The sequence below is a fragment of the Rutilus rutilus genome (genome assembly GCF_951802725.1).
Source record: "Rutilus rutilus genome assembly, chromosome: 17".
Lineage (NCBI taxonomy): Eukaryota > Metazoa > Chordata > Actinopteri > Cypriniformes > Leuciscidae > Rutilus > Rutilus rutilus.
In genome coordinates this window covers 2,402,902-2,427,442 of record NC_140230.1, presented here as the reverse complement: position 1 = coordinate 2,427,442, position 24,541 = coordinate 2,402,902, and the positions used below count along the sequence as shown (strand labels likewise).

At 40.3% G+C, this 24,541-nt stretch overlaps 1 protein-coding gene across 1 annotated transcript; it reads right to left on the bottom strand.

The window, feature by feature from the left end:
- Positions 1-368: 368 nt before the first annotated feature.
- On the bottom strand, positions 369-1,295 carry LOC311276157 (uncharacterized protein; the record flags this gene model as incomplete). Its single annotated transcript, XM_084385699.1, has 2 exons — positions 929-1,295; positions 369-546 (listed from the first exon to the last, which is right to left on the bottom strand). Exons 1-2 carry the CDS (start codon positions 1,078-1,080, stop codon positions 369-371), a joined length of 330 nt encoding a protein of 109 aa, XP_084241825.1. The 5' UTR covers positions 1,081-1,295.
- Between the last annotated feature and the right edge of the window lie 23,246 nt (positions 1,296-24,541).

Below are 24,541 nucleotides of genomic sequence, written 5' to 3'. Positions count from 1 at the left end.
TATGGGTTCCCCAAAGTCTTAGGGTCACAAAAGTAGTGTAATATATGAATAAAATAGTAGATAATGAATAATAATTGTCTAAAGTGACATTTTGAAAAATCGTTTTTTAGTACAAGTTTTGTCTGTGACTCTACCCTCACCAAATGTTAGAGGGACTGAGATAAAATAGGACTAAAATAACTTCCTACTACATATCAAGCTTTATGGGATGTGTGCAATGAAAAAGTAGCATTACAAACGGTCTTTCTTTCAAGCAAAACGTTTACTTTGTGAAAAAAGCTCACTACTAACAATATTCACAAAATGTAAACATTTTCATGTTTTCTTGTCAACTTTTCAACATTTTTTTTTTTCAAACCAAAGCTGAACTATATATTAGATATTAGAAATAGTGCTGGTTGATGCTGGGGGGGGTACGGGACCTCTTGGCTGGCCGGGTTGGTGATGATGGTTGCTGTGTAAGGGCTGGTGGTGACCTGGTGACTGGTGGCAGGCACAGGTGAGGCTGCCTGTGTTACACTGGGCCCTGGTAGCTGTGAATCCTCTCTGAAAAAAACACAAAAACAAATAAGTTAGGACTTGCATTATCAGTTTGGCCAAAACATATTGATTCATCACTACAAGAGATAATGTTATTCAAATTGTGAATTGAGGTGAAGAAATATTACATTAGTTATCAAAAGTAGACCACCAAAAACAGCCTACATGCCTACAACAACGTTACTATTTGTAAGTGTACGTTACCTCAGTTTTACACAAGAAAATAACTTTTACATAAAGTAAACACTTTGCTAAAGGCACAGTCAATTTGTCAAAGTTCAGATACACAAAGCAGTACAGCGCAGCTTATTTTAGCCAAGATGGTCACAGTTAGTCTAGCACAAAGTGCACCATGCGAACAAGGTTTTTATAAAATAAATATGCTTACCCGTCTTCAACTGGATCTCTTCTGTGATCATAATCCTCATCATCTAAAGTTACATCAGAAGAAAATCCATCAGGCTCGGAAACTCGTTCATCCTCGTCGCTGCTCTCCAAAACCGCCGCAAGTACGTCTTTCAATACCAATTTCTTCGCCATTATCTCTCATCGTCTTCTTCTTACTTTTCCTCTTCTTTCTATATGTTTTTGCCATGTTTTTTTCGCGGTCTTTTTCTTTCGCGGACTTTTCTACTCTTTCTCTCTCCATGTCAGCTTTGTATTTTCATCACTGTGAGGAGATGGGAGGGTACTTAGGGATTTCAACCGCATCTATTGGTTAGTTTCACACAAAATGCAGACAGGCAAGCTAGCCCACCAATCACGCAAGGTGAACGGTCAAATTATTATTATTTTTTTTGTGAACGGTCATCTTGTCTTCCCTCTTGCTCCCTGTGTGAGTCACGTACGATTTCGCGAGAATAAGGACGTTGAAGCTGAGAATCTATCGATTACGGCAAAATCAGAACCATTTATGTGTGCTGCACAATCGCGGAGATATTAATAGAAACATTTAGTAAACATCGAGTTGACGCGCCCGCGTGTCACCCGACCTCAGGGGGTTAAAAGTAGACATTTCAAGCTTTCTATATATTTCTCAGGTTTGTGAGGCAAGTAGCCTACCTTACGCCGAGTTTCGGTTCATTTATGAGACGAGAGTCCAGTACACTCGCCGGCGCCTTCGTGTCATGATTATCTATTTTCTACTATATTTACTTCTTATTTATTAAATCCAGGCAATTGGTTGATGAAACATTGATTAAAATTAAGTTACAATTAATAAAAAAACGAAATTCACTTTAAAGAAAGGCTTTATGCTTTCTGTTTGAGGTTTCTGTGAAAGTTTTAAAGTCGCTTTCAGAGCAGTCATGTCTGTAATGGAGAACTGTCACGTCCATAACATTGTTTTTTCCCCTCATAAATGCGAACACGAAAAATAAAATAAAAAGAATATTTTATGTTCTGTGGAGGCCGACCCTTCTTCATCCAGTGGGTAGGCTATATTACTTTTGGTTTGCGCAGTGTAATTCATAGAATTACTAAAAAATATTTTGCCACCTAAAAGTTAAAGATTTTTTCTGTCACGTCACATGCGTATTTCCCTCATATTAAATATAAAACGCATGACTGATATTTTTCTAATGTCTTGATTCCTTTATTAAGGGAGTATGATATAAACAGACGTTTCAATTGGTATTAAATGCATTTTCTGAGAATTTATATTTCAAGTTTTGACTGCAAATGTCACGTCCATAACGCTGGAATTTATCCTCAACTTTTTTTGGTGTAGGTCTACGTATTTTTTATGTTAACTTCAAATAATAGGTTACTAAGTAATTTAAAATGTGGTAGCCCTACATCTTACACATCACACTCCACTGTTATGGTGGTAATTTCAGTAGATTTACTCACTAACATTATTGTGAAAACAAAATAAGAATGGAAACTAAAATATGGTAGTATCGCGCTACAGCGCACATTCTATCAGCTGCAGTTCTCAGTCCAATACTGTAAAACTCGACGTACATTCACATCACATGTTAATGCAGCGGTAGAGTTACACTCACAGGACACTGCACTTATTCGCAATAATAAAAGTTCATTATTTGCTCGTGCTTTAAAACTTTGCCGGGTAAACATTTCATTGGCGTTCTGTTCTGACATGATGCACTTTTTCTGAGCGCGTGAAGTACTTCGTGAAGTGCAGTCCTTCCACTGTCAAACAGCGCCAAACTGGATTTTTGTCGGGTCAGATGCATCTGATAGCGATGGGGGGCCGAGACCGCGAGAGCTACATGGAGCTACATATAAAAAAATATGCACCAAACAAGCCACTTTGAAATGTTGCTGTTTTCACAAAAGTTAGGTGACCCTCCCCCTAGACTAAAAAAAGTTGGATGACCCTCCCCTCAACAAAGAATAAAAAGACATGACCCTCCCCTATTTTCCTCCGGTGGCCCTTTCCATAAATACCGAACGGTCCCTAAAATAATTTCAATCCATGTGTCACATTTAAATCAGGCGCATAAATACACCAATCATTTCATTGTTTTGTACATCAGGAGCAGTTGTGCATTACATTGAGAGTTAAAGCACGCACTGAAACACAAGCAGTTTCGCATGTTCACATTCTTCCACCAACGAATGAACTGTCGTTGTTTTAGTGCGTGCACAAGAATAACCTATGCCGGCTTCCTGCTGCGTTAATGAAAGAACATGTCAGGAGGGAAGCAAAATATGCAAAATAATATGCAGATTTAATGTGTCTGCTGGCTTTATTTCTTCGACAGCTTCAAATTTAACACACTTTTGTACAGGCCGTTTCGCGTTTATTTTCACACACCGCTTATTGCGGATATATTGAGACTTTTCTCAGCGATTAGCTTTTTTGATCTCCATTTAAATGGTACTGTCATTGATGGAAAAATCTATTTGCTTATAGCTGAACTTGTAACAGTAAAGAAAGAACACAAAGCAACCCCAGTTTTGCCTGATTCTTATCTGGTAAACTGGTAAAACTGGTAAAACGATATTTGTGAGCAAGCGACTCAGTTCGCTTCCAGTCCGTTGTGGTTCCTACATTCATACACCTGTTCTCATTGTCTCACTGATGTTCTCTGGGTAAGCGAGTTACCGGTATGCTGGAGTTTGTCTGTATAAGGCAAATTCTCAAGCAGTGCCATTATTTATAAAGATTACTTTATTGTAGCCTATTTGAAGCACACTATAATAATGCCATTAGCACACTTTAAGTTTACTTGGAATGCCATTGCAATGTGTTTTACAATCACTTAAAGTGTGTTATCAGTATAATATGCATGTATGTTCAACACTCTTACATTGTAATTTAATTGCAATTGTAGTGTTACCAAAATACATTTGAAGTTTTGGCTGAGTGAATTCTGCATTTCAAAACTTAAATACAAGAGTATATTTAAAGTGTACTTGAGTATACTTGGAATAGTTCCACTTTAGCACAAACAAGTATATTAAATACAATTTTAGTTGCACTAAAATGACAACTAAAATGCATTTAGTACACAATTAGTTGTTCCAATTTAGCAGATTTTAAGTATACCAATTTATAGAGTGGCATAAATACACTTATTTATACTTAATAAATTGTACTTAAGTATACTATTTTTTATTTTTATTTTTCAATTGGGGAGACTATTTAATGTTTACTGTTCTATTATGTTGGTATTTAAAAGTTTCTGTTATGTTAATGTTTTGGGTGGTTACCATTGTAAAGTGTTGAGCTTGTGCGTGGGTTGAGGACCTGCTAACAAAAATTCAAATTCATTTGTGTTGTCATAACACAATGATTTTGCAGAGATTAAAAACAAATGTCAATAAAAACTAGTTGGTTGTGTGGAACCACTGTCCATAATTGAATTGAGTTAAAGTATATATATTTTTAGTGTAATCCAACTGATCCTCCTGATATTTCATGTCTCTTCAGGGTCATTGTGAGACAAAGATGGCTCCCGCAGTCACAGTATGATGGGAACAGTGCCAAAAGTTATTGTCACACCCCTACAACAACTCGCCTCCCATTTGCTGCTGCCTGTATATACAGTAAGAGTCTGAACCGGAGTACAGCAATACATTCATCCCTGCAGGGGACAACGCAAAGGAAATTGCAATCAAATTCAAAACTAAATAATTCGAAAAATGGATCCCAGAAATCAGCCTCAAGGTCCCTGGAATTCATCAGAGAAATCAGGAATGCTGCAGCCTATACCACCACCACCAGCATACCAGGACAATCCTGCTGGATACCCTCCATCCTTTCCAAGCCAGCCAGTGCCCCAGGGCCCCTATGCCCAAGGGCCATATCCAGGGCAATCTGTGGTCGCCATGCAGCCTACAGTTTTTGTGACAGCCGCTCCACTGACCAATCCAGAGCCAGATTACCTGTGTTATTCCATCTTTACCCTGCTGTGTTGCTGCTTACCTCTGGGTATCGCTGCACTGGTTTTCTCCTGCTCCGTAAGTATTAGTACTTTCCTTTTATTTATGAACTATTTATTTAATTTCTTTAGTCTTTATATAAGCATAATTAAACATAACATCTCATTATAAATCAAATCAAAAAAGCAATTCCTGCGATAGAGAAGTCAAAATATTTAGGCATGTATTTATGGGTTACATTTTAGTGTTAAGTAATGTAAAATATAAAAAATATAAAGAGCAAGGAGCTTGATAATCATCAAGTTCATAATTACAGGGATTCCTTATTTATCATTACCCTTTAAGGCACACAAAGAAAAAACTATAGAAAAATAAGTATTAATTATTTATACTGTATGAATTTTCTTTTTCTATTAATCAATTTGTGGTTCTTTGGGGCAACTTTTTTTTATTATTATTATTTTTATGAGCCTCTATCAATGGTTATGTGTTCACAAATGGAAAACAAGTTTTAATTTTGCATTGTGGTTTGGGGAATGTATGGATTATTTTGCACTGACATCAGTTTATAGATGGAAACAAAGTCTCTTTTTAAACAAAAAAATCTAAAACAAACAAAAAATCATATATATATACACACAATTATAATACATGTTTAGTATAAAATGTATGTATAATGTATAAATGTATGTATACATAATGTATACATAATTTTTCTGTGGAAATCATATGCAGAACTCTGAGGAAGTTTTTCAAAGTTTTTCACTCATTTTCATATGTGGTTGAATCTGCAAGCTTAAACTTATTAAAGCTAAAACTATTTTTAATACTGCAGTGATAACTAATAAATGTTTTGTTCTTGACATTCAGCGTTTAAGTAAATATGTCTCCGTCAGGTTGAGTTCACTTAAATAATTTCATAACTAAAAAAGAGATGCACCTGACAACTAAACAGGTCAGGGGCCTGTTACAACTTGAGCTTGTGGGATATGTAAGCATTATAAAGTTCCTTCATCCAGCAGATAATTGCCATCACTGATAAACACGGATGGGCGTTGGTCCAGTTTTAATCAAATGACTTTCAGTTCGTGAGAAAGAGGTGTGGCACTGGAGACCCCCTCAACAGCAACACTTTTTTAAGAGAAAACTATTATTTTTACTGTTGTAATCCAGTATGCTACATAATTTGACTGAAAACAAAATCTAAGAAACAGTGTTCACTCAGAAACTGAAAGTTAATGTAACAGCATGTTTTCAAGTAACAGCTAAACAAATTCTTAGAAATTATAAAGTAAAGTTTATACTTTCTCTAAGTAAATTTTACTCACCTTTTATAACATTTTCTTAAGTAATGCTTATAAAAATGTTTCCCTTTCGAGGGAACTCGCACTGCGTCGTTGAAAACGACTCTTTGGGGACGCTCCCTTAGCGTGCGCCTCTGAAGTATGAATGAAACTATTCCAATCCTGATTGGTGTTGCGTCATGACGTAACATGTGACGGCATAACCGGATGCATAAAAGTGACGCTGGCACAAACACACATTAGCTTTCGCTCTTCAGCAAGCGCTCTCTGTGAAACTGTCTGTCTTATTTGATGTTGTTTGTCAGTGAAATCCTCTATATTATGGCGAGTGAAAGATACACTAAGTGTGTGCACCCCTGCCCTATATTTCTCACGGGTGGGGACACGCATCAGTTGTGTATACACTGTTAGGAGCGCAGCACGCACAGGCAGTTCTCGAGGGGGCTGCCTGTGAACACTGTGAAAGTACTATAGAGTGCTGCGCTCCCACTTGGCTCGCGATCCCCGCGGTTCGGGTCCCGCGTCCGTTGAGGCGGCGCGGCGGCTTAGATCGTGGGGATCGCAGAAGGATCTCGCGGATGAGAACGAGACTGCCGAGGCACTTTCATGTTCATCATCCGCAGATTCTATAACGCTCGCTCACGACGCAGAAGCCCGCATGTGGCTTCTTCTGCCCGTGACGAGTGCCCGATGCTCGAGCTATCTGCTTCTGAGGAAGTGGATGTGCTCAGCATCGGGAACGAGGAACATGAGTCACACTCGCCGGTGTTGTTGTAACCAAAAAATAAAAAGTTGTCCCACTACATTGCAATACAGAATCTATAGTAGCTCGAAACTCACGTTAGTCGAGGCAGCGCGTAGATGACGGCTACTCTGCAATAAAGATACTGTGTGGGTGCGAGGCATGCACTGTCAGCTCCTGAGGGTGCTGGCTGTGGTTTTTAAGAAATATCTCGACGCACACAGCCGTGCGTTTCGGGTGTTTAAGCCTCGCGCCCGTTGACTTTCTTTTCGAAGATATGAAAGCCAAATATATTGTGAACGACTCGAATCTCGCGTTTGTCGAGGCAGCGCTTAGATTACGAGTCTGCAAAAAAAAAGGGACACGCGATCTGTGAAATAATACTGTTTGGGTGCGAGGCATTCACAATCAGCTCCTGAGGGTGCTGGCAGTGTTCACTGAGAAATATATCGGCGCGCGTGCAATCCGTGCGCTGTCGAATGTTTCAACCTCGCACCTGATGACTTTCTTCTCGAGGGATGAAAGCCAAATATATTGTAACGGCTCGAATCTCGAGTTTGCCGAGGCAGCGTGTAGATTACGAGACCCTATAAATAAATATTAAAACAGTATTGTCTGGTGATTATGGCTGCATTCAATTCTATGAATTAAAATGATGGAATTGAAATGATGGAATATATTATCTGACTTTAAGAAGTTAGATATTTTAATTCAACCTACCATCCAGACCGTGTTTCACTTATCGAGTGTTTTTGGCTGCATTTAATTATGAAGAATTAAAATGATGAGCAGCGAACGTCGAAAATCGTTTAAGATTTTTCCCTGCTGGTCCTCCGCTTCAGGGTATCGAAAACGAGACGAAGATGGCTGTCCCCCCAGTGGAGGGATGAGCGAGATTCGCTCCTCCACGGAGCCCTCAGGAAATCGATGTTTGTGCAGCTTCAAGTGTGCTTCGGGACACATCGGTTTTCAGCGAATGCACGCTGTAAAAGGCGCCCAAAAGGCTTGCGGCCAGGCAGTGTTCGCGTTCGCCCATCTGAACTGTTTTCGATTTATTCCCTGCCGGTCCTCCGCTTCAGGGTGTCGAGAACGAAACCCAAAGAGTCTCCCCTCTGGGGGAGCCCTCAGGAAATCGATATCTGTATCCCGCCGTAAAGTGCGCTTCGGGCCACAATGATTTCCAGCGAACGCACACCGTGGCGTTCACCCCAAACGCTAGCAATAGGGCACCGTCTATGGTCACAAAATCTTTCTCGACTTTTTCCTGCCGATCCTCCGCTTCAGGAGGTCGAGAATAGTGCTCGAAAAACACCCGAGGTCAGTCTCGAGGGGCTGGTTCCCTTAGTAGATTTTGTAGAAGAATGGCAACGCCTTCCGAATATATCTATATGGGTCCTGAATATTATAAAATATGGGTAAAGACGGCAGTTCGGTCACCGACCTCCCAAGTTTGCTGGGGTGGTACCGACTGCAGTGGTTCCAGAACAGGCTCGGGTTATGGAACAAGAGGTACAGAACTCTACTGGTCAAAGGGGCCATATAAATTGTTCCCCTACCAGAGAAAGAGTCCGGGTTTTACAGCCAGTACTTTATAGTTCCAAAGGTGGATGGCGAGCTGAGGCCGATTTTAGATTTGAGGCAGTTGAATCGTTCTCTCAGGAGATTTAGGTTCAAGATGCTCACTATTTCCATCATCGTGAATCAAATCAGATCTGAGGATTGGTTTGTCACGATAGATCTAAAAGACGCCTATTTTCATGTCTCCATCCTTCCATGTCATAGGAGGTTCCTGAGGTTCGCTTTCGGGGGCGAAGCGTACCAATATCGGGTTCTTCCGTTAGGCCTAGCACTCTCTCCCCGCACGTTCACTAAGTGTATGGATGCAGCTCTGGCTCCACTGAGGCTTCAGGGCATCCGTATTCTGAATTATATCGATGACTGACTCATATTGGCCCAGTCTCGAGATATGGCAATTCGGCATCGAGATGTCGTTCTTGGCCACATTCAGAAATTGGGGTTGAGACTCAACACTAGGAAAAGTGTGTTAAAACCAGCTCAGAAAACTACTTTTCTGGGCATAGTATGGAATTCGGTTACGGTGCAGGCACGTATGTCTCCCGCACGTGTCGAAATCCATCCTGACCATGGTGTCAGGGATAAAGCTAGGCCAGGCCATCACTGTAAAGCAATTTCAAAGACTGCTGGGCCTCATGGCAGCGGCATCCAACATAATTCCTTTGGGCCTTCTTCACATGAGGCCCCTTCAGTGGTGGCTCAAAGCCAAGGGGTTTTTCCCCCAAGGGGAATCCGTTCCGTATAATAAAGGTTACGCGCAGATGCCTTCGTTCCTTATTAATATGGAAGAAATCTTGGTTCTTGTCCCAAGGGCCAGTATTAGGGCCGTCATGTCGCCGGAAAACCATTTCAACAGACGCTTCCCTCACTGGCTGGGGCGCGGTTATCGGCCGCTTTGCCAGGGTCTGTGGTAGGACCATCATCATTCTTGGCATATAAATTGCCTAGAAATGTTGGCTGTGTTCAGGGCTCTGAGGAGTTTCCTCCCAGACATCAAAGGTTACCACGTCTTGATACGTTCGGACAATATATCAGTGGTAGTGTATCTGAACCGACAAGGGGGACTCAGATCGCGCCCTCTATCCAGATTGGCGCATCAGATTATTTTAGGGTCCCAAGGGAAAATATTATCTATAAGAGCAATATATGTCCCTGGGGTTCAGAATCAGGGAGCAGACATCCTGTCGAGGCAGGGGCTGAGGCCCGGGGAATGGAGACTCCATCCAGAGGTGGTGGAGCTGATATGGCAGAGGTTTGGACCAATGGAAGTGGATCTTTTGCGTCTCGAGGGACGTCCCACTGTCCACTTTGGTTCTCCCTCACTCATCCAGCCTCGCTGGGGTTGGATGCCATGGTACAGGCCTGGCAGAGGCTTCGCCTGTACGCTTTTCCCCCGATCGCTCTGCTCCCGGGAGTCCTGGAGAGGGTCCGTTAGAAGGGCATCAGTCTTCTTCTGGTAGCCCTATTTTGGCCGGCCCGAGTATGGTTTTCGGACTTAATTTCACTCCTGATAGCTCCGCCAGGGCAGATTCCTCTGAGGAGGGATCTGTTGTCTCAGGCGGAGGGCACTATATTCCATCCTCGCCCAGAGCTGTGGAAATTGTGGGTCTGGCCTTTGAGGGGGCTCAGTACCTAGATGCTGTCCATCATCTGGGGTGGTCGAAACCATACTTATCTCTAGGGCTCTGTCTACTAGGAGATTATATGGCCTCAAGTGGAATGTTTTTTCCACTTGGTGTAGAGAACATGAGTTAGGTCCAGCTAACTGCCCAGTGGCTTTAGTTCTGGAGTTTCTTCAAGACCGTTTCTCTACGAATTTCTCCCCGTCCACACGTAAGGTGTACGTGGCTGCCATTGCGGCATTCCATGCACCACTGAGTGTTGGGCCTTTGGGGAGGCACCAACTTGGTCATACTATTTCTCCATGGTACATAGAGGATGAGACTGACAGTCAGGTCCAGGGTTCCTTCCTGGTACCTGGCGGTGGTTCTCGAAGGGCTATCCCTGGCTCCCTTCGAATCCCTTCAGTCGGCTTTGCCTAGGACCTCACGTTCTAGATGGCCTTTCTCTTAGCTACTTCTTATAAAGAGACTGGGAGACCTCCAAGCCCTGGCATTAACGCCAGCTTGCTTGGGGTTTGCCCCGGCGGAGTTAAGGCCATCCTGCATCCGAGACCCAGCTATGTGCCTTAAGTGCAATTTAACATGGCTAGGTCCATGGTCCTGCAAGCATTTCATCCTCCACCACATGTGTCGGCAGAAGAGAAGAGGTTCCTTGCTCTGCCAGTCAGAGTTCCGAGTATTACCTTGAGAGGTCCTCTTCTTGGAGGAGGTCGGACTTACTGTAGTGTGTTTCGGGTCACCTAATGAGGGGCTCCCGGCTAAACAAACCATAAGTAGGCCTACAAGGTGCGCAATTTGCCTTCACCTTTGGCCGTAAGGGCTCATTCTACTAGAGGCATGGTGTCCTCTAGAGCCCTCCTCTCGAGAGTGCCCCTCCAGGAGATCTGTGAGGCAGCCGGTTGGGCTACCCCACACACTTTTATCAGGTTTTTTAGTCTGCACCTTCCTAGTACGCCTGGCGCACATGTGCTCTCGTCCTAGCTGGGTGCCTGAGATCAGTTTCACTCTAGGGCAGGCCTTTTCTCGGTGCGTGGCCTAGTGGGCATTCGTTCCCCAAAGAGTCGTTTTCAACGACGCAGTGCGAGTTCCCTCGAAAGGGAACGTCTCGGGTTATGACTATAACCCTTGTTCCCTGAGAAGGGAACGAGACACTGCGTCGTCCTGCCACGCCCCTCAATGCCTGAGAGCGGCTTGCTTCATCGCTAGGCTAATGTGTGTTTGTGCCAGCGTCACTTTTATGCATCCGGTTATGCCGTCACATGTTACGTCATGACGCAACACCAATCAGGATTGGAATAGTTTCATTCATACTTCAGAGGCGCACGCTAAGGGAGCGTCCCCAAAGAGTCGTTTTCAACGACGCAGTGTCTCGTTCCCTTCTCAGGGAACAAGGGTTATAGTCATAACCCAAGACGTTTTCATGCTAATATTGATCATTTTTAAATTTCTGAGTGATGTTTACTTTTTTTTTAAACATCAATTCATTTGTGAAGCATTAATAATCATGTGTGTAAAAAATATATTTTAATGAATATTTGAATCGTTTTTATTCAATGTTTGATTTATACATTTATTAACAATTTATTAAAAGATAAAAATAAAAGGTAAAAATAAAAATAATCTTCTGTCCACAATTCTCTTTTACTACAAAAGCAAAAGAACGAGGTTAGATAAGCTAATCACACAGGCTATAATACTGGAAAGTTAAATTAACTTACTTGTATTTCTGAGAATGGCATTTTACACATTTGTGACTACTTGTCTGCAGCTTCAAATTCAGAATACAGGTTTGTGACTATTGTCTGCGAGTGCAAATTTCAACATTCAACTTCAGATTTTTAATTTACAGGTTTTCACATTGGAGCTGTGAGTGTAAATTTTCACGTACAAGTACGAATATTTATTGTACAAGTTCTCAAATTCACATCTACGTGCTCTCGAGTTTTGCTACTCTTTTATACCTTCATAAATTCAGAATGAGAACCGAAGTGGTTAACATTATGTTTCACTATTGTTTTCACAGACTCGAAATGCCAACTACTCAGGACAGCAAGCATTAGCAGAGAAGAACTCCAAAACGGCACGCACCCTGAATCATGTCGCCGTTGCTATTGGGCTTGTTTTCACTGTTTTGTTCATTGTCTTAGAGATTATGGTTATTAGGAATAAATAACAGCTATTAGAGCTGTCATGTTTGGATCCAGATTAGAAACAGATTTGGTTCTCAGCATCTGAAATGTTGTTTGCTCATTGTACTTAAAACATACGCTGATTATGGTATGTTTTAAACAATGAAAGCTTTGATTGGCTAATTAAATTTTTATCATGAAAAACTTTTTCTTGTTTTTCTTAATTACTGAATTACATTTTCAGTTATTAATAACAGAAATATATTCTTAGTGCATATGAGATGAACAAGAAGCATGTTTTAGCCAGGTCTATCTATCTATCTATCTATCTATCTATCTATCTATCTATCTATCTATCTAAATATTTATCTATCCATCCATCCATCCGGGGCCTTTCATCTGAGGAGGCAAGGTAGGCAGTGCTTCCTCAAAAGAATTGGATGATAAAAGAATCCAAGGTACAAAAATAAAACAATGGAAAAAATGTGTCCAGTTTGACAGCGACACCAGGGGTTAAAGTTACAGCGGGTTGTGGCGTCTCTCTTGCCTCCCTGAGCGCAATGAGTTTGAGGTCTGGGGGATAATTGAGAATGAATGGGTAAAAGTCACGGAAGGACGCTGTTCATCAGATTGTAATACCCATATACTGTACATATACTTTGTTTAATATGTCTTCAAGATGGAAGATCTTTTAAGAAACCCCCATTAAATTTAACAATGTGAGGATAAAATAAAAAAATGAAATATGACTTAAGTTATTACATTTTAGCAGAAGAGTTTGTCTATAACTCTATAAACCAAGATGTGCAACACAAGTTTCAACCAACTGTGCAGAAAGTGATGCGTCTGACAGTATAACACCTACACCTTCCTGAGAATTTATGAGAAGTGAATTTTGTCAGACAAGCAAACAAAAATACCACAAAGACTGTTAGTTCCCATCAAACAACATCAACAGTAAAAGTGTGTGTCAAATAGGATTTGATGAACAATAACCTGATTAAAAAAAAAAAAAAAAAAAAAAAAAAAACATGCTCAGGAATCATTAAATCATATGTCTCCTGGTATTTAATTTTCCTGATGTTGATTCCACCAAGTGACGTCTGCGGTCAAACAAGAAAAGTTCCAGTAAACAGTAAATCTGTGCCAAAATTCTCTCACTCCTCCCCTTACAGTACAACACAACCCAGGTACCCGTAACCAGAAGAGGAACTTGACACACATAACAGATCAATCTTCACCCTACTACACACCAGGAACAGACGTACTTATTCCTTTCTTTCTTATTCCTTCAGGGGTGCAGGAAAAATATCAAAAAGAAACATGGGTCCCAAAAAGTCTCCAATGGAAGTAGGGCAGCCTTTACTTCCACTGGAGCATGACCCTCCAGAATACTCCATACGCTGATTTCACGCAGCCGCCATTTTGAAATCGAAAGTGAGGCTCCGGTGGGAAAAACCCCGGAAGTAAAGATAAACAACAATGCATTTGGACTACCAACCTGAAGCTGCTGCCGCGATTTACACTATTGGATGTTAATATCCAATATAGGATATGTATATAGTTCATTCCTGCTTCTTTTTTTTACTTTCTGAATTATAATTTTTTAAAATATATTTATAAATGAATTTCACTGTATATAGTCTAAAGTATGAAAGAAATGTATGTACAGTTTTAGAATTGACACAACATCATTAAACACAACAATACGCCATCGCATTCACGACTCTCCTGTGATTAAAGGCGACACTTCCGGTTTTCTTCCCACCGGAGCCTCGCTTTCGATTTCAAAATAACGGCTGCGTGAAATCAGCGTATTGGATTCCCTCCCTCTGAGAGTTATCCCAGCACTTCAGTTCAACCTGTGCAGCATTATGGAGCTCCGGCAGTATCTGGCCAGTAAGGGCCATATGCAGGGCAGACTGTGGTCACTGTGCAGCCTCCAGTTACTCCACTGACCAATCCAGAGCCAGATTACCTGTGCTATTCCATCTTTACCCTGCTGTGCTGCTCCTTACGTCTGGGATCGGCTGCTCTTGTTTACTCCATCACAGTAAGCATTGTTCATACACCTGTCTCACCTCGCTTAGCACATTTACAAATGATAGGCCTACTCTTCAAAATAAATAAATAAATAATGTAACCTTTATTTTTAAAATAATATAGGGCATAAATATTGTTTTGAAATTGTTTACAGAGTTTACTCCGTTAAAATCAATTTATATTAAGGGCTAAATAAGACTTCAGGGTCATGATTCATGTCAGTATAATGGAATCAACGTGGAACTGAAACAGACAATATAGAGACAGTCAAAATAATGAGGTCATAGTTGTACTAGAATATTAACCAAGGTTCATATTTCAGAGTTTAAATTACTTAAATCTTCAGAAAGTCTTTATTGTTTACGGCCTGCATTTTTAATGATTAGGCCTATTTAACGTCATGGATCGTTTGAACCTCTGTTTAAAATTTCAGCAGTGTATTTTTAGCATGTTGTTAAAGGAACACGGCGACTTTTTGTGACTTTGGCTTATTCACCGTATCCCCCAGAGTTAGATAAGTCCATACGTACCCTTCTCATCTCCGTGCCGTAACTCTGTCTGACGCACCCACCGCTAGCCTAGCTTAGCACAAAGACTGGAGGTAAACGGCTCCAGCTAGCATACCTCTCCCAATAAGTGACAGAATAACACCAACATTTTCCTATTTACATGTTGTGATTTGTATAGTCATAGCGTGTACAAATAACAAGGTCACATGAGACACAGCCATCTTCTAACCGTATACATACTGGGAACTATATTCTCAGAAGGCGAAGCACTGCTACTTCTGCCGAGTGATTTACTCCAACTCTGAGCGAACTCTCTGCTTAATATATTAATATGACGTTTCGGGCCGCAAAAGGCCCGAAACGTCATATACCTAATCATGTACAGATAAAATGTATTGTCATGTACGTCATGTATCTAATCATGTACAGATAAAATAGCACAGTAAGATTACATTTATTTGAATGCATTAGTGAGAGTGTGATTACACTGTATGTGTCTCTACTAATAGTGAAGCTGTAGTGGATATCTGCAGTAATGATAAAAAAAACAATTAAGAAATTAAGAATTCAAATAATACTATATTATAATTACAAATAATATTATATTAAGATATGAGTTACAATAACATGATTTGCAACAGTAATAATATCAGTAATATATGTACAATACACACAGATTAGACGGTCGGGTCTGTGTCTTACAATATACAGTACTCAATGCAAAGTGCAAGAATGCAGTAAATACAACGAAACAATTGTAAAATAAACACACCTGGCCCAATATGATAATAACCCTGTGGCTAATGCTAATTAACGCATTTCTAGCACCAAATTACTGCCACGACAAAACACTCAGAACTCGCCAATGTAAACAATAAGCATCAGAAATACATACCAATGTCAATGTCACATTTATTTATATAGCACATTTCCAAGGCCAGGGCCTACCAAAGTACTTCACAATAAAATACACAAAATATTAGTCGCATACTAATACAATAAAAACAATAAAAATAACAAAATACTAAGAATAAAGGTACACATAGAATACAACACATTCACCAAGGCATTCACCCTGAACACATTCACCCTGTGCCAAAAGCTACTTCAAACAAATGAGTCTTCAACAATGATTTAAAGGTAGACAGGCTACTAGCAGTCCGTACAGCTACGGGCAGTGAGTTCCAGAGAGTGGGAGCTGCCACTGAGAAGGCTCGGTCACCACTGGATCTCAATTTCGATCTAGGAACCTCCAGGACCATCAGGCTGGCTGAACGAAGGTCTCTGGATGGCCTATGCAACCTGACAAGGTCTGTAAGGTACTCTGAGGCTAGCCCATTGAGACATTTAAAAACAAATAAAATAACCTTAAAATCAATCTGGTACTTTACTGGAAGCCAGTGAAGCAATGAGAGCACTGGAGTAATGTGCTCCCGCTTCTTCCTGCCACTTAAAAAAACTTACCAGATGAATAAAGACATATTTGTGGACTTCCTTCGATGCACAAACACAGTACACAGAGCATTAATTAAAGTGTACAGACGAACATTTGCAATCCTGTCTTTCTGTGTGCAACACTGATATCAGACCGTATGGAAAAAACAATTTTGGTTCCTATGACAAGCTTTCTGACAACAGCGATTAACTTACCTCTATAATGAACTGTTGAAACGTGCATTCCTCTGAACAATATGAAGTATTTATATGGTAAACAATCCTAATTTGTGTAGAGCACTTGAAGCATGCATTTATTTATAATTTTAACTGTTGGGAACAGAAGAGTACACATGACTAGATGTCTAATCCTGTGGCCTCCTCTAAAGGACAACATTAGTTCAGCCAATGTGGGTCTGTAGGATTTATAAACATTGACGAAATATGATTTGAAATGTTATTATAATGATTTTATAAAGTTTAAACAAGTAAAATTTAAAATAATATTTTAGTGAGCAGAATGAACCAATGAGTGGTCTTCTTCTGGTTGTTAAAATGTAAATGAAAACCTTGAACAATAATACTTAATAAACTAAGCATGCTTGATCACACATGCACACACATTTTGTTGTAGATATAGATATTATATAGAATAAATGATAGGTAACAAAATTATTATTGCAAATCTCCTCTACACCTTTTTCAGGTTTCACATTAATCATTATGAGGCAGAATTGTCAAAACTGAGAGCTAAGTACAAATGAAGTTATAATAGTGATTTTCATGCTAGTAATTTTATATTGTTTAAATCTGAATGCAAAAGCACCTGTGAAAAGACTTTATTAATAAGTAGAATGTACAGGAGAGGGCAGTAGAAGACCACTTATTGGCACACTTTCATTTTAAACTCCTTGGTTTCCACCAATAAAGTTGGTTTAAACTCCTTGGTTTCCACACACACACACACACAAATATAAATATGGTTTAAATGTTTTTGGGATATGTTATTGAGAAAATATATTTAATTATCTATAGGCATTTTCTTTGTGATCTAATAATATAAAACTATATTACCAGTACATCATAATAAAAAAGATTGCTTTTTAAAGCATTTGTTTGTTTCCCAATACTGAAAGCAAATAAAAAGATCATGTGTAATCCTGCTGCTCCCTCTAGTGGACAACAGTGGTATTAGGAAGGATGGATGGATGGATGGAAGGATGGATGGAAGGATGGATGGAAGGATGGATGGATGGATGGATGGAGTGCTGAGGAGCACTGTTGAATGAGACCATCACAGTGTTTTTGGGCGATTGGGGCCGGGAGTTATGACCGTTCAAATACATATCTTTTGGGGCTTTTATCTTTTGAATGCCCAGGGCAAATTACACCAAATTTGAATCGAGCCAAGGACGGGCCCTTTCCAACGAGATCTCACACAAGGTTCGGGGTGGTCTGGGTCTGAAAACCCAGGGCGGAAAAATTTGCATACCGGAAATTAAATCCTTGAGGCCCTTTTTTCCGTCTTGATCCAAGGATTCCAATTATATAAGACACTTAAGGCTGGGACAAAGGGCTAATGAGATTTAAGCAAAAATGTGTAAAAAAATTTTGACATTGAGTTTATGACATTGTGTTTCCAAGCAATACGCTGATTTCACGCAGCCGTTATTTTGAAATCGAAAGCGAGGCTCCGGTGGGAAGAAAACCGGAAGTGTCGCCTTTAATCACAGGAGAGTCGTGAATGCGATGGCGTATTGTTGTGTTTAATGATGTTGTGTCAATTCTAAAACTGTACATACATTTCTTTCATACTTTAGACTATATACAGTGAAATTCATTTATAAATAAAAAAAAAAATTATATATATAATTCAGAATGTAAAAAACGAAGCAGGAATGAACTATATACATATCCTATATTGGATATTAACATCCATCCAATAGTGTAAATCGCGGCAGCAGCTTCAGGTTGGTAGTCCAAAGGCATTGTTGTTTATCTTTACTTCCGGGGTTCTTCCCACCGGAGCCTCACTTTTGATTTCAAAATGGCAGCTGCGTGAAATCAGCGTATACAGATCAAATGTGTGAAATCAGAACAGTGTATTTATTAAAAATTACAACTAAATAACAGGATGTCGTATATAAAATAAATAAAAATAAAAACAGTAAGAATGGATAACGTTACCTCTACATTCACATTTTAATGTCAAACTGAATATGTAGCATAAGTGGGTATAATTAGTTAAGTTAAATCTTTCCTGGGCGAAGCGCGCCAATGTGTTGACAAAAGCGTAACCAACACCGACACTTTCCCACGCACGCTATTGGATGAAGGCAACAAATACGTCATGCATGTCAGACCCCACACGTAGCTGCCTGCTCTATTCGCCGGGAAAATGACCTGGAGAAAGTTACCGATATTATAGTAATGGACAAAGTATGTGAGTGGCAACAATTTTTATTTGCTTAGTTGAAAAGCGTAGCGGTTACATATAAAAAACTGGGTTATCCATCACCACAGATCGTCTGAAAACACGAAATCTCCCCTCGGCCCACCGTCTACTTGAAACATTGCAAAAATAGGCTGAAACCGCTGAAACGTGATGCCTGGAAAATGCAAGTTTCAAGATATTTGTCTCACCAAAGAAATATTACAAAGAATGGCTTGCCAGTCGGGTTACCACCCTTCCTGTAAAACACGGAATCGTTTTTAACTTTAAAGGTAAATCCCCCACAGGGGGGACGCATCATTCAATACGGGACGCGATTTGTCCTGTATTTTACATAGACCCACACATAGTTGAATAAACAAATAAGGATTTTGCAGTGTGGATAATACTAATAGTAATAATGATATAAATTTCACAAGAAGTAGTAGAGAAGTTTTGTGATGTCACTTTGCAGGTGATTGCATGTTAGTGTCTTTGTTTCCATACCGACGGAGTCTAGAGAACATGCGCTATAAGCGGGCGTAATGCGTGTTTTTTTAAAACCATGTCGAGCTCACGTCCCCTCCAGATATGAAAAAGGTATCAATGGGTCTGTCCAGTAACTAATGATGAACGTAAGGCGAACTGCAGAGTTTCATTTGCTCACGCGGTGTGGTGGACTTCTGACTTAAAGTGGCTAATAAAAACTGCTTGCTTTAAAAGCTGTCATTTCCTATTGGTAACATGGTTGTTTTACTTTCAAGGTTATTTAGCCCAGTCGTTATTTGGAACATGGCTTTGTTTTAGGCTTATACCTGGTGTCATTGTCACATGCTGTGCTAAGCTTATCAGGCATCAGTAATGTGCTGTCATTTCAGCAACATTGCTATCAGTACTGTATGGTGGTTGCTAGTGAAATGTTATCGATTTATATGCTTGTTACTTCGGCTTCTAGTATTTTGCGCATAGGCCTACTGTCCTCAGCAACATGCTGTAGTAATCAAGCGTTGTTATGCTATCTGGTTGCATTGGAAAAATGCCTGTTCTATAATTCTCTGATTATTGCAACATAATGTGTTAAAGTTACCACATGCTTGTGGCTAAAGCTATCTAGATATCGGTAACATACTTTTGCAAAATACACAGTACATTCACCTCAGAGGTCTGGTATTCAACACAACAACATCGTAGCTTTGATGGTCCTGTGAAGGAGTGTGGAATCATGGGAGTCGTCATCTTTACCTCCACAGCCGATGGAAACCATAGGACCGGAGCAGAAATCACGTTAATGAATGAGGAAGGACACTGTATTTATAGCTTAGCTGTGCACTGCATCTGATTCAGAGCTAGAGGGTGTATGCTTCCCCGACCGGACTACACTAGTTTTAATACTAGTCCTATGGTTATACAAACATGCTAGTTTTATTAGTTTGTTCCCGCTAGTCGGAGCTATTGCTGTAGGGTTAAGTGGTCGACCGATATTGTTTTTTTGATGGCCGATGCCGATATCTTAGAGAGCAGGGTGGCCAATGGCCGATATAAAGCCGATATTTTTATATATATATTTATTTTAATCAATATTTAATAAATTAGAAATAAATTAGAAAACAAATCTTTAAAATAAACATGCTTTTATACTTTAGATGGCAACTTCTTGAATCTGTAATCCTATTCTGTAATCAGAATTTTTCACAAAGTAATTTAGAAATATGAATATGTGAATAAAAAGAAAGTAAACACTGTAACAGGGCACTCAGTAATCTGGCAATTTCGTGCTGGTAATCATATTTTTTCAATAAAGACAAGGTAACGCTAATTTTACATACAGCACAGTAAAAAAGGATATGAAAATGACACAGTTGGCAACTGGATATATCACAGATATGAATATGACACAGTGGGCAACTGGTTATAATATGGAGGCAGAATAGTCTCAAATATAATTCACGCAAAAAACATAATTCACACATGCGTAGACAATTTCACATGCATGAAACCTAATTCACGCACACACAAAAAAAATTCACGTGCGTGAAAAAAATATATATTCACAAAAAGCAATTCACATGCGCGAAATAAAATTATATATTCATAAATTACATTTCACAAATGCAAACCACAATTCGTAGATACACAACTGTGCACAAAAACCTTTGAATGTTTAAAATGTACGAGTTTATCCTCGAATATGAATGTACAAATCGTCATTCACGTGTGAATCGCCTTGGCTTTGTGTGTGTGTGTTTTTGAGACTTTCCTGGCAGCGAACTCCTCCTACACAGAGCAGTTGTACTCTTTAGCCAATCAGATTTAAGCTTATCGATCGACCAATCGGTATCACGTGAGGGCGGGCCTACCGGCATGTTACGTCATCAGCTTTCGACCAAGAACCGGTTCGTGGCTGAGCAGAGGTATGTGCACTGCACTTGATCAGTTCATTTATGTGTTTACTGAAGTTAAAGAGTTCGAGATTTGAGTTCGAGTTCGAGAAAAGCCAAGGCGATTCACACGTGAATGACGATTTGTACATTCATATTCAAGGATAAACTCGTACATTTTAAACATTCAAAGGTTTGTATATCTACGAATTGTGTTTTGCATTTGTGAAATGTAATTTATGAATATATAATTTTATTTTGCGCATGTGAATTGCTTTTTGTGAATATATATTTTTTTCACGCACGTGAATTTTTTTTGTGTGTGCGTGAATTAGGTTTCATGCATGTGAAATTGTCTACGCAACTGCTGTGCCTTTGGGTGTAAATATGCTATGCCAGTAAACATCTCCGTTACAAATCAGACGTGGACCAATTAAAATCGAGATATTACTGGACATTTGCGCAGCTACGTCATTAACGTTACTTACACCACAGACCACACCCAATGACCACACCTAGCCTACATGCTAATCCCCGCCAAATGAAAAGTGAAAATGACAGCACCGTCAATGATCACGATCACGGAGTAAAAAAAAATTTCCAAGCTCGATTTTAATTCAAAATCTGAATTAATAGCAAGAGGGAGGTCTACGCCAGCCTTAGATGGACTAGTGCAGCAAAAGGGCCCAAAAATTGTCCCATCGTTTCAAACAGACTGGTATGGAAGAAAAGATTGGCTATGTGGCTGTGCTAACAATCAGCGGCTGTACTGCTATCCCTGCCTGCTTTTTTCAACGAGTCAGACTGTTTGGACTTCAACGGGATATTGTGATTTGAACAATCTGCCCGCAGCTTTAACTAAGCATGAAAAGTCGTCAGCTCACATCCAGTGTCAAATTACGATGAAAACCTTTGGAAAATCTCGGATCGACCTTGCACTTGTTGAGCAAAGGAGGCTGAATATAACTTACCACAATGAAAAGGTACAGGAAAACAGAGAGGTTTTGAAGGATCTGATAAATGCGACCTGCTTCCTTGCAAAGCAAGAGCTTGCTTTTCGTGGCAATGATGAGAGCGCTAGCTCTAGCAATAGGGGCAATTATGTCGAGTTGCTGGATGTGCTAGCTGAGAAAGACGAGAGGTTGGCTAGACATCTACGTACATCTACTGTATTTTCTGGAACATCTAACAGAATACAAAATGATCTGATCGACTCAGTGGCAGACGTGCTCCTCGCTGACATTAGGAGTGACCTAAATGCGGCCCCCTTTGTTGCTGTGGAGGTGGACGAGTCGACTGATGTGACAAATAAAGCCCAAATATCTGTTGTTGTACGTTATGTATGTGCAGAGCCGGACAGTAACGGAGTACATTTACTTGAGTACAGTACTTAAGTAAAATTTTGAGGGATCTGTACTTTACTCGAGTATCATTTTTGGGGAGTACTCATGACTTAACTCAAGTACATTTGAGAGGCAAATATTGTACTCTTTACTCCACTACATTTCTATCCATAACTGTGAGTACCCGTTACTTCTAAAAAAAAAAAAGGAAAATAAGAAACATCTCGTAAACCCTCAATTTGTTGTTTCCCTCTCAAATGTGATTGGATTGTGCCTGGGACAGCCTATCAGCAATTACCTTCAGCTTTCCACCAAAGTCAACTCCATGGTCAGATTTAGATAAGAGACGAAACCATGGACGAAACAATGGATGAAGACGCAGCAGGTCCATCCCGGGAATGTGCCAACCCGTGGCCCCACCTCGCCAGACTATTTAAATTTTCTGAACAAGTTAATGATAGTTTTCGCTTCAAGTGTTTGCTGTGTTTATCAATGTAAGCACTGTGGCAGTAGTAATGCAATATTTAGAAAATGTACTCTTGATACTCAAGTACTTTTAAAAACAAGTATTTGCGAAAAAGAGAAAAAAAAAAAAACTTCAGTATTTTGCAAATACTCTCAGTATTCTCAGTATTTTCCTCCTGAGAAAAACCAGGTTGCTGCTGGAAGAGGTGTTAGTGAGGCCAGCAGGGGGTGCTCACCCTGTGGTCTGTGTGGGTCCTAATGCCCCAGTATAGTGACGGGGACACTATACTGTCAAAGAGCACCGTCCTTCGGATGAGACGTTAAACCGAGGTCCTGACTCTCTGTGGTCATTAAAAATCCCAGGATGTCTTTCGAAAGAGTAGGGGTGTAACCCCGGCATCCTGGCCAAATTTGCCCAGTGGCCTCTGTCCATCATGGCCTCCTAATAATCCCCATATACTGATTGGCTTCATCACTCTGTCTCCTCTCCACCAGTAAGCTGGTGTGTGGTGGGCGTTCTGGCGCAATATGGCTGCCGTCGCATCATCCAAGTGGATGCTGCACATTGGTGGTGGTTGAGGAGATTGCCCCTTCTATGTAAAGCGCTTTGAGTGCCGAGAAAAGCGCTATATAAATGTAATGAATTATTATTATTATTATTATTACTTTTACTTAAGTAGACATCTGACTGTAGTACTTTTACTTATACTTGAGTAAAATTTAGCAAGGGGTATCTGTACTTTTACTCAAGTAATGTAGCTGTGTACTCTGTCCGCCTCTGTGTATGTGGAGGTAAAGTAAAATAAGCGTTTCTTGGCTTTGATGATGTCAGCAACGACCGGAGAGCAGCAGCGATTTCGCAGTATGTATTGGGCACGTTAGAGAAATACAACTGTAGCGATAAATTGGTTGCGCAGACATACGATGGAGCCTCTGTCATGGCCTCAGAGCTAAATGGTGTGCAGGCAAAAGTTAAAGAAAAGGTGCCCGAAGCTTTATTCACCCATTGCTATGCACACAAGTTGAATCTGGTTCTAGCCCAGTCCACGAAATGCATCCCCGAGTGCAGAACATTTTTCAAGACAGCAGAGGGACTTTCTGCTTTTTTCAGCAAATCATCAGAACGCACCCATTTCCTGGATGAGACTGTCAAACGCCGCATCCCCAGAGCAGCAGCAACCAGGTGGAGCTCCAATTCAAGGCTGGTCCAAATGATTTTATTTCACCTTCCAGATCTACGTGCCATGTTTAAAGCAATCGGCGGCAATCCAGACAACTGGGACGGTGAAACACTGGCAATGGCTGCTGGGTTTGAGTTGTGGCTTTCAAAACGGTCCACCTGTTTCCTACTGATAGCTTTTGAAGGGATCTTCAATGACAACGATGCTCTCTTTAGCGTCCTTCAGTCAAAAACCATGGATATCGGATTCTGTTGTAATCGCATCAAAGACACAATGAAAGTGTTGGACAGCAAGCGACAGGATTTTGACCGTTTTCATGCACACTTTGAGGAAAGATGTGATGAGATGGGCCTCGGTCACCGCGAGACACGAGATGGGCTGTCAAACAAAACAGAACGAGCTCGCATCTACTACTGCATTCTGGACAATGTTAATGTTCAGATGAAGACCAGGTTTGTGGATAATTTTTCCGATCTCGATTTCATTGGACTG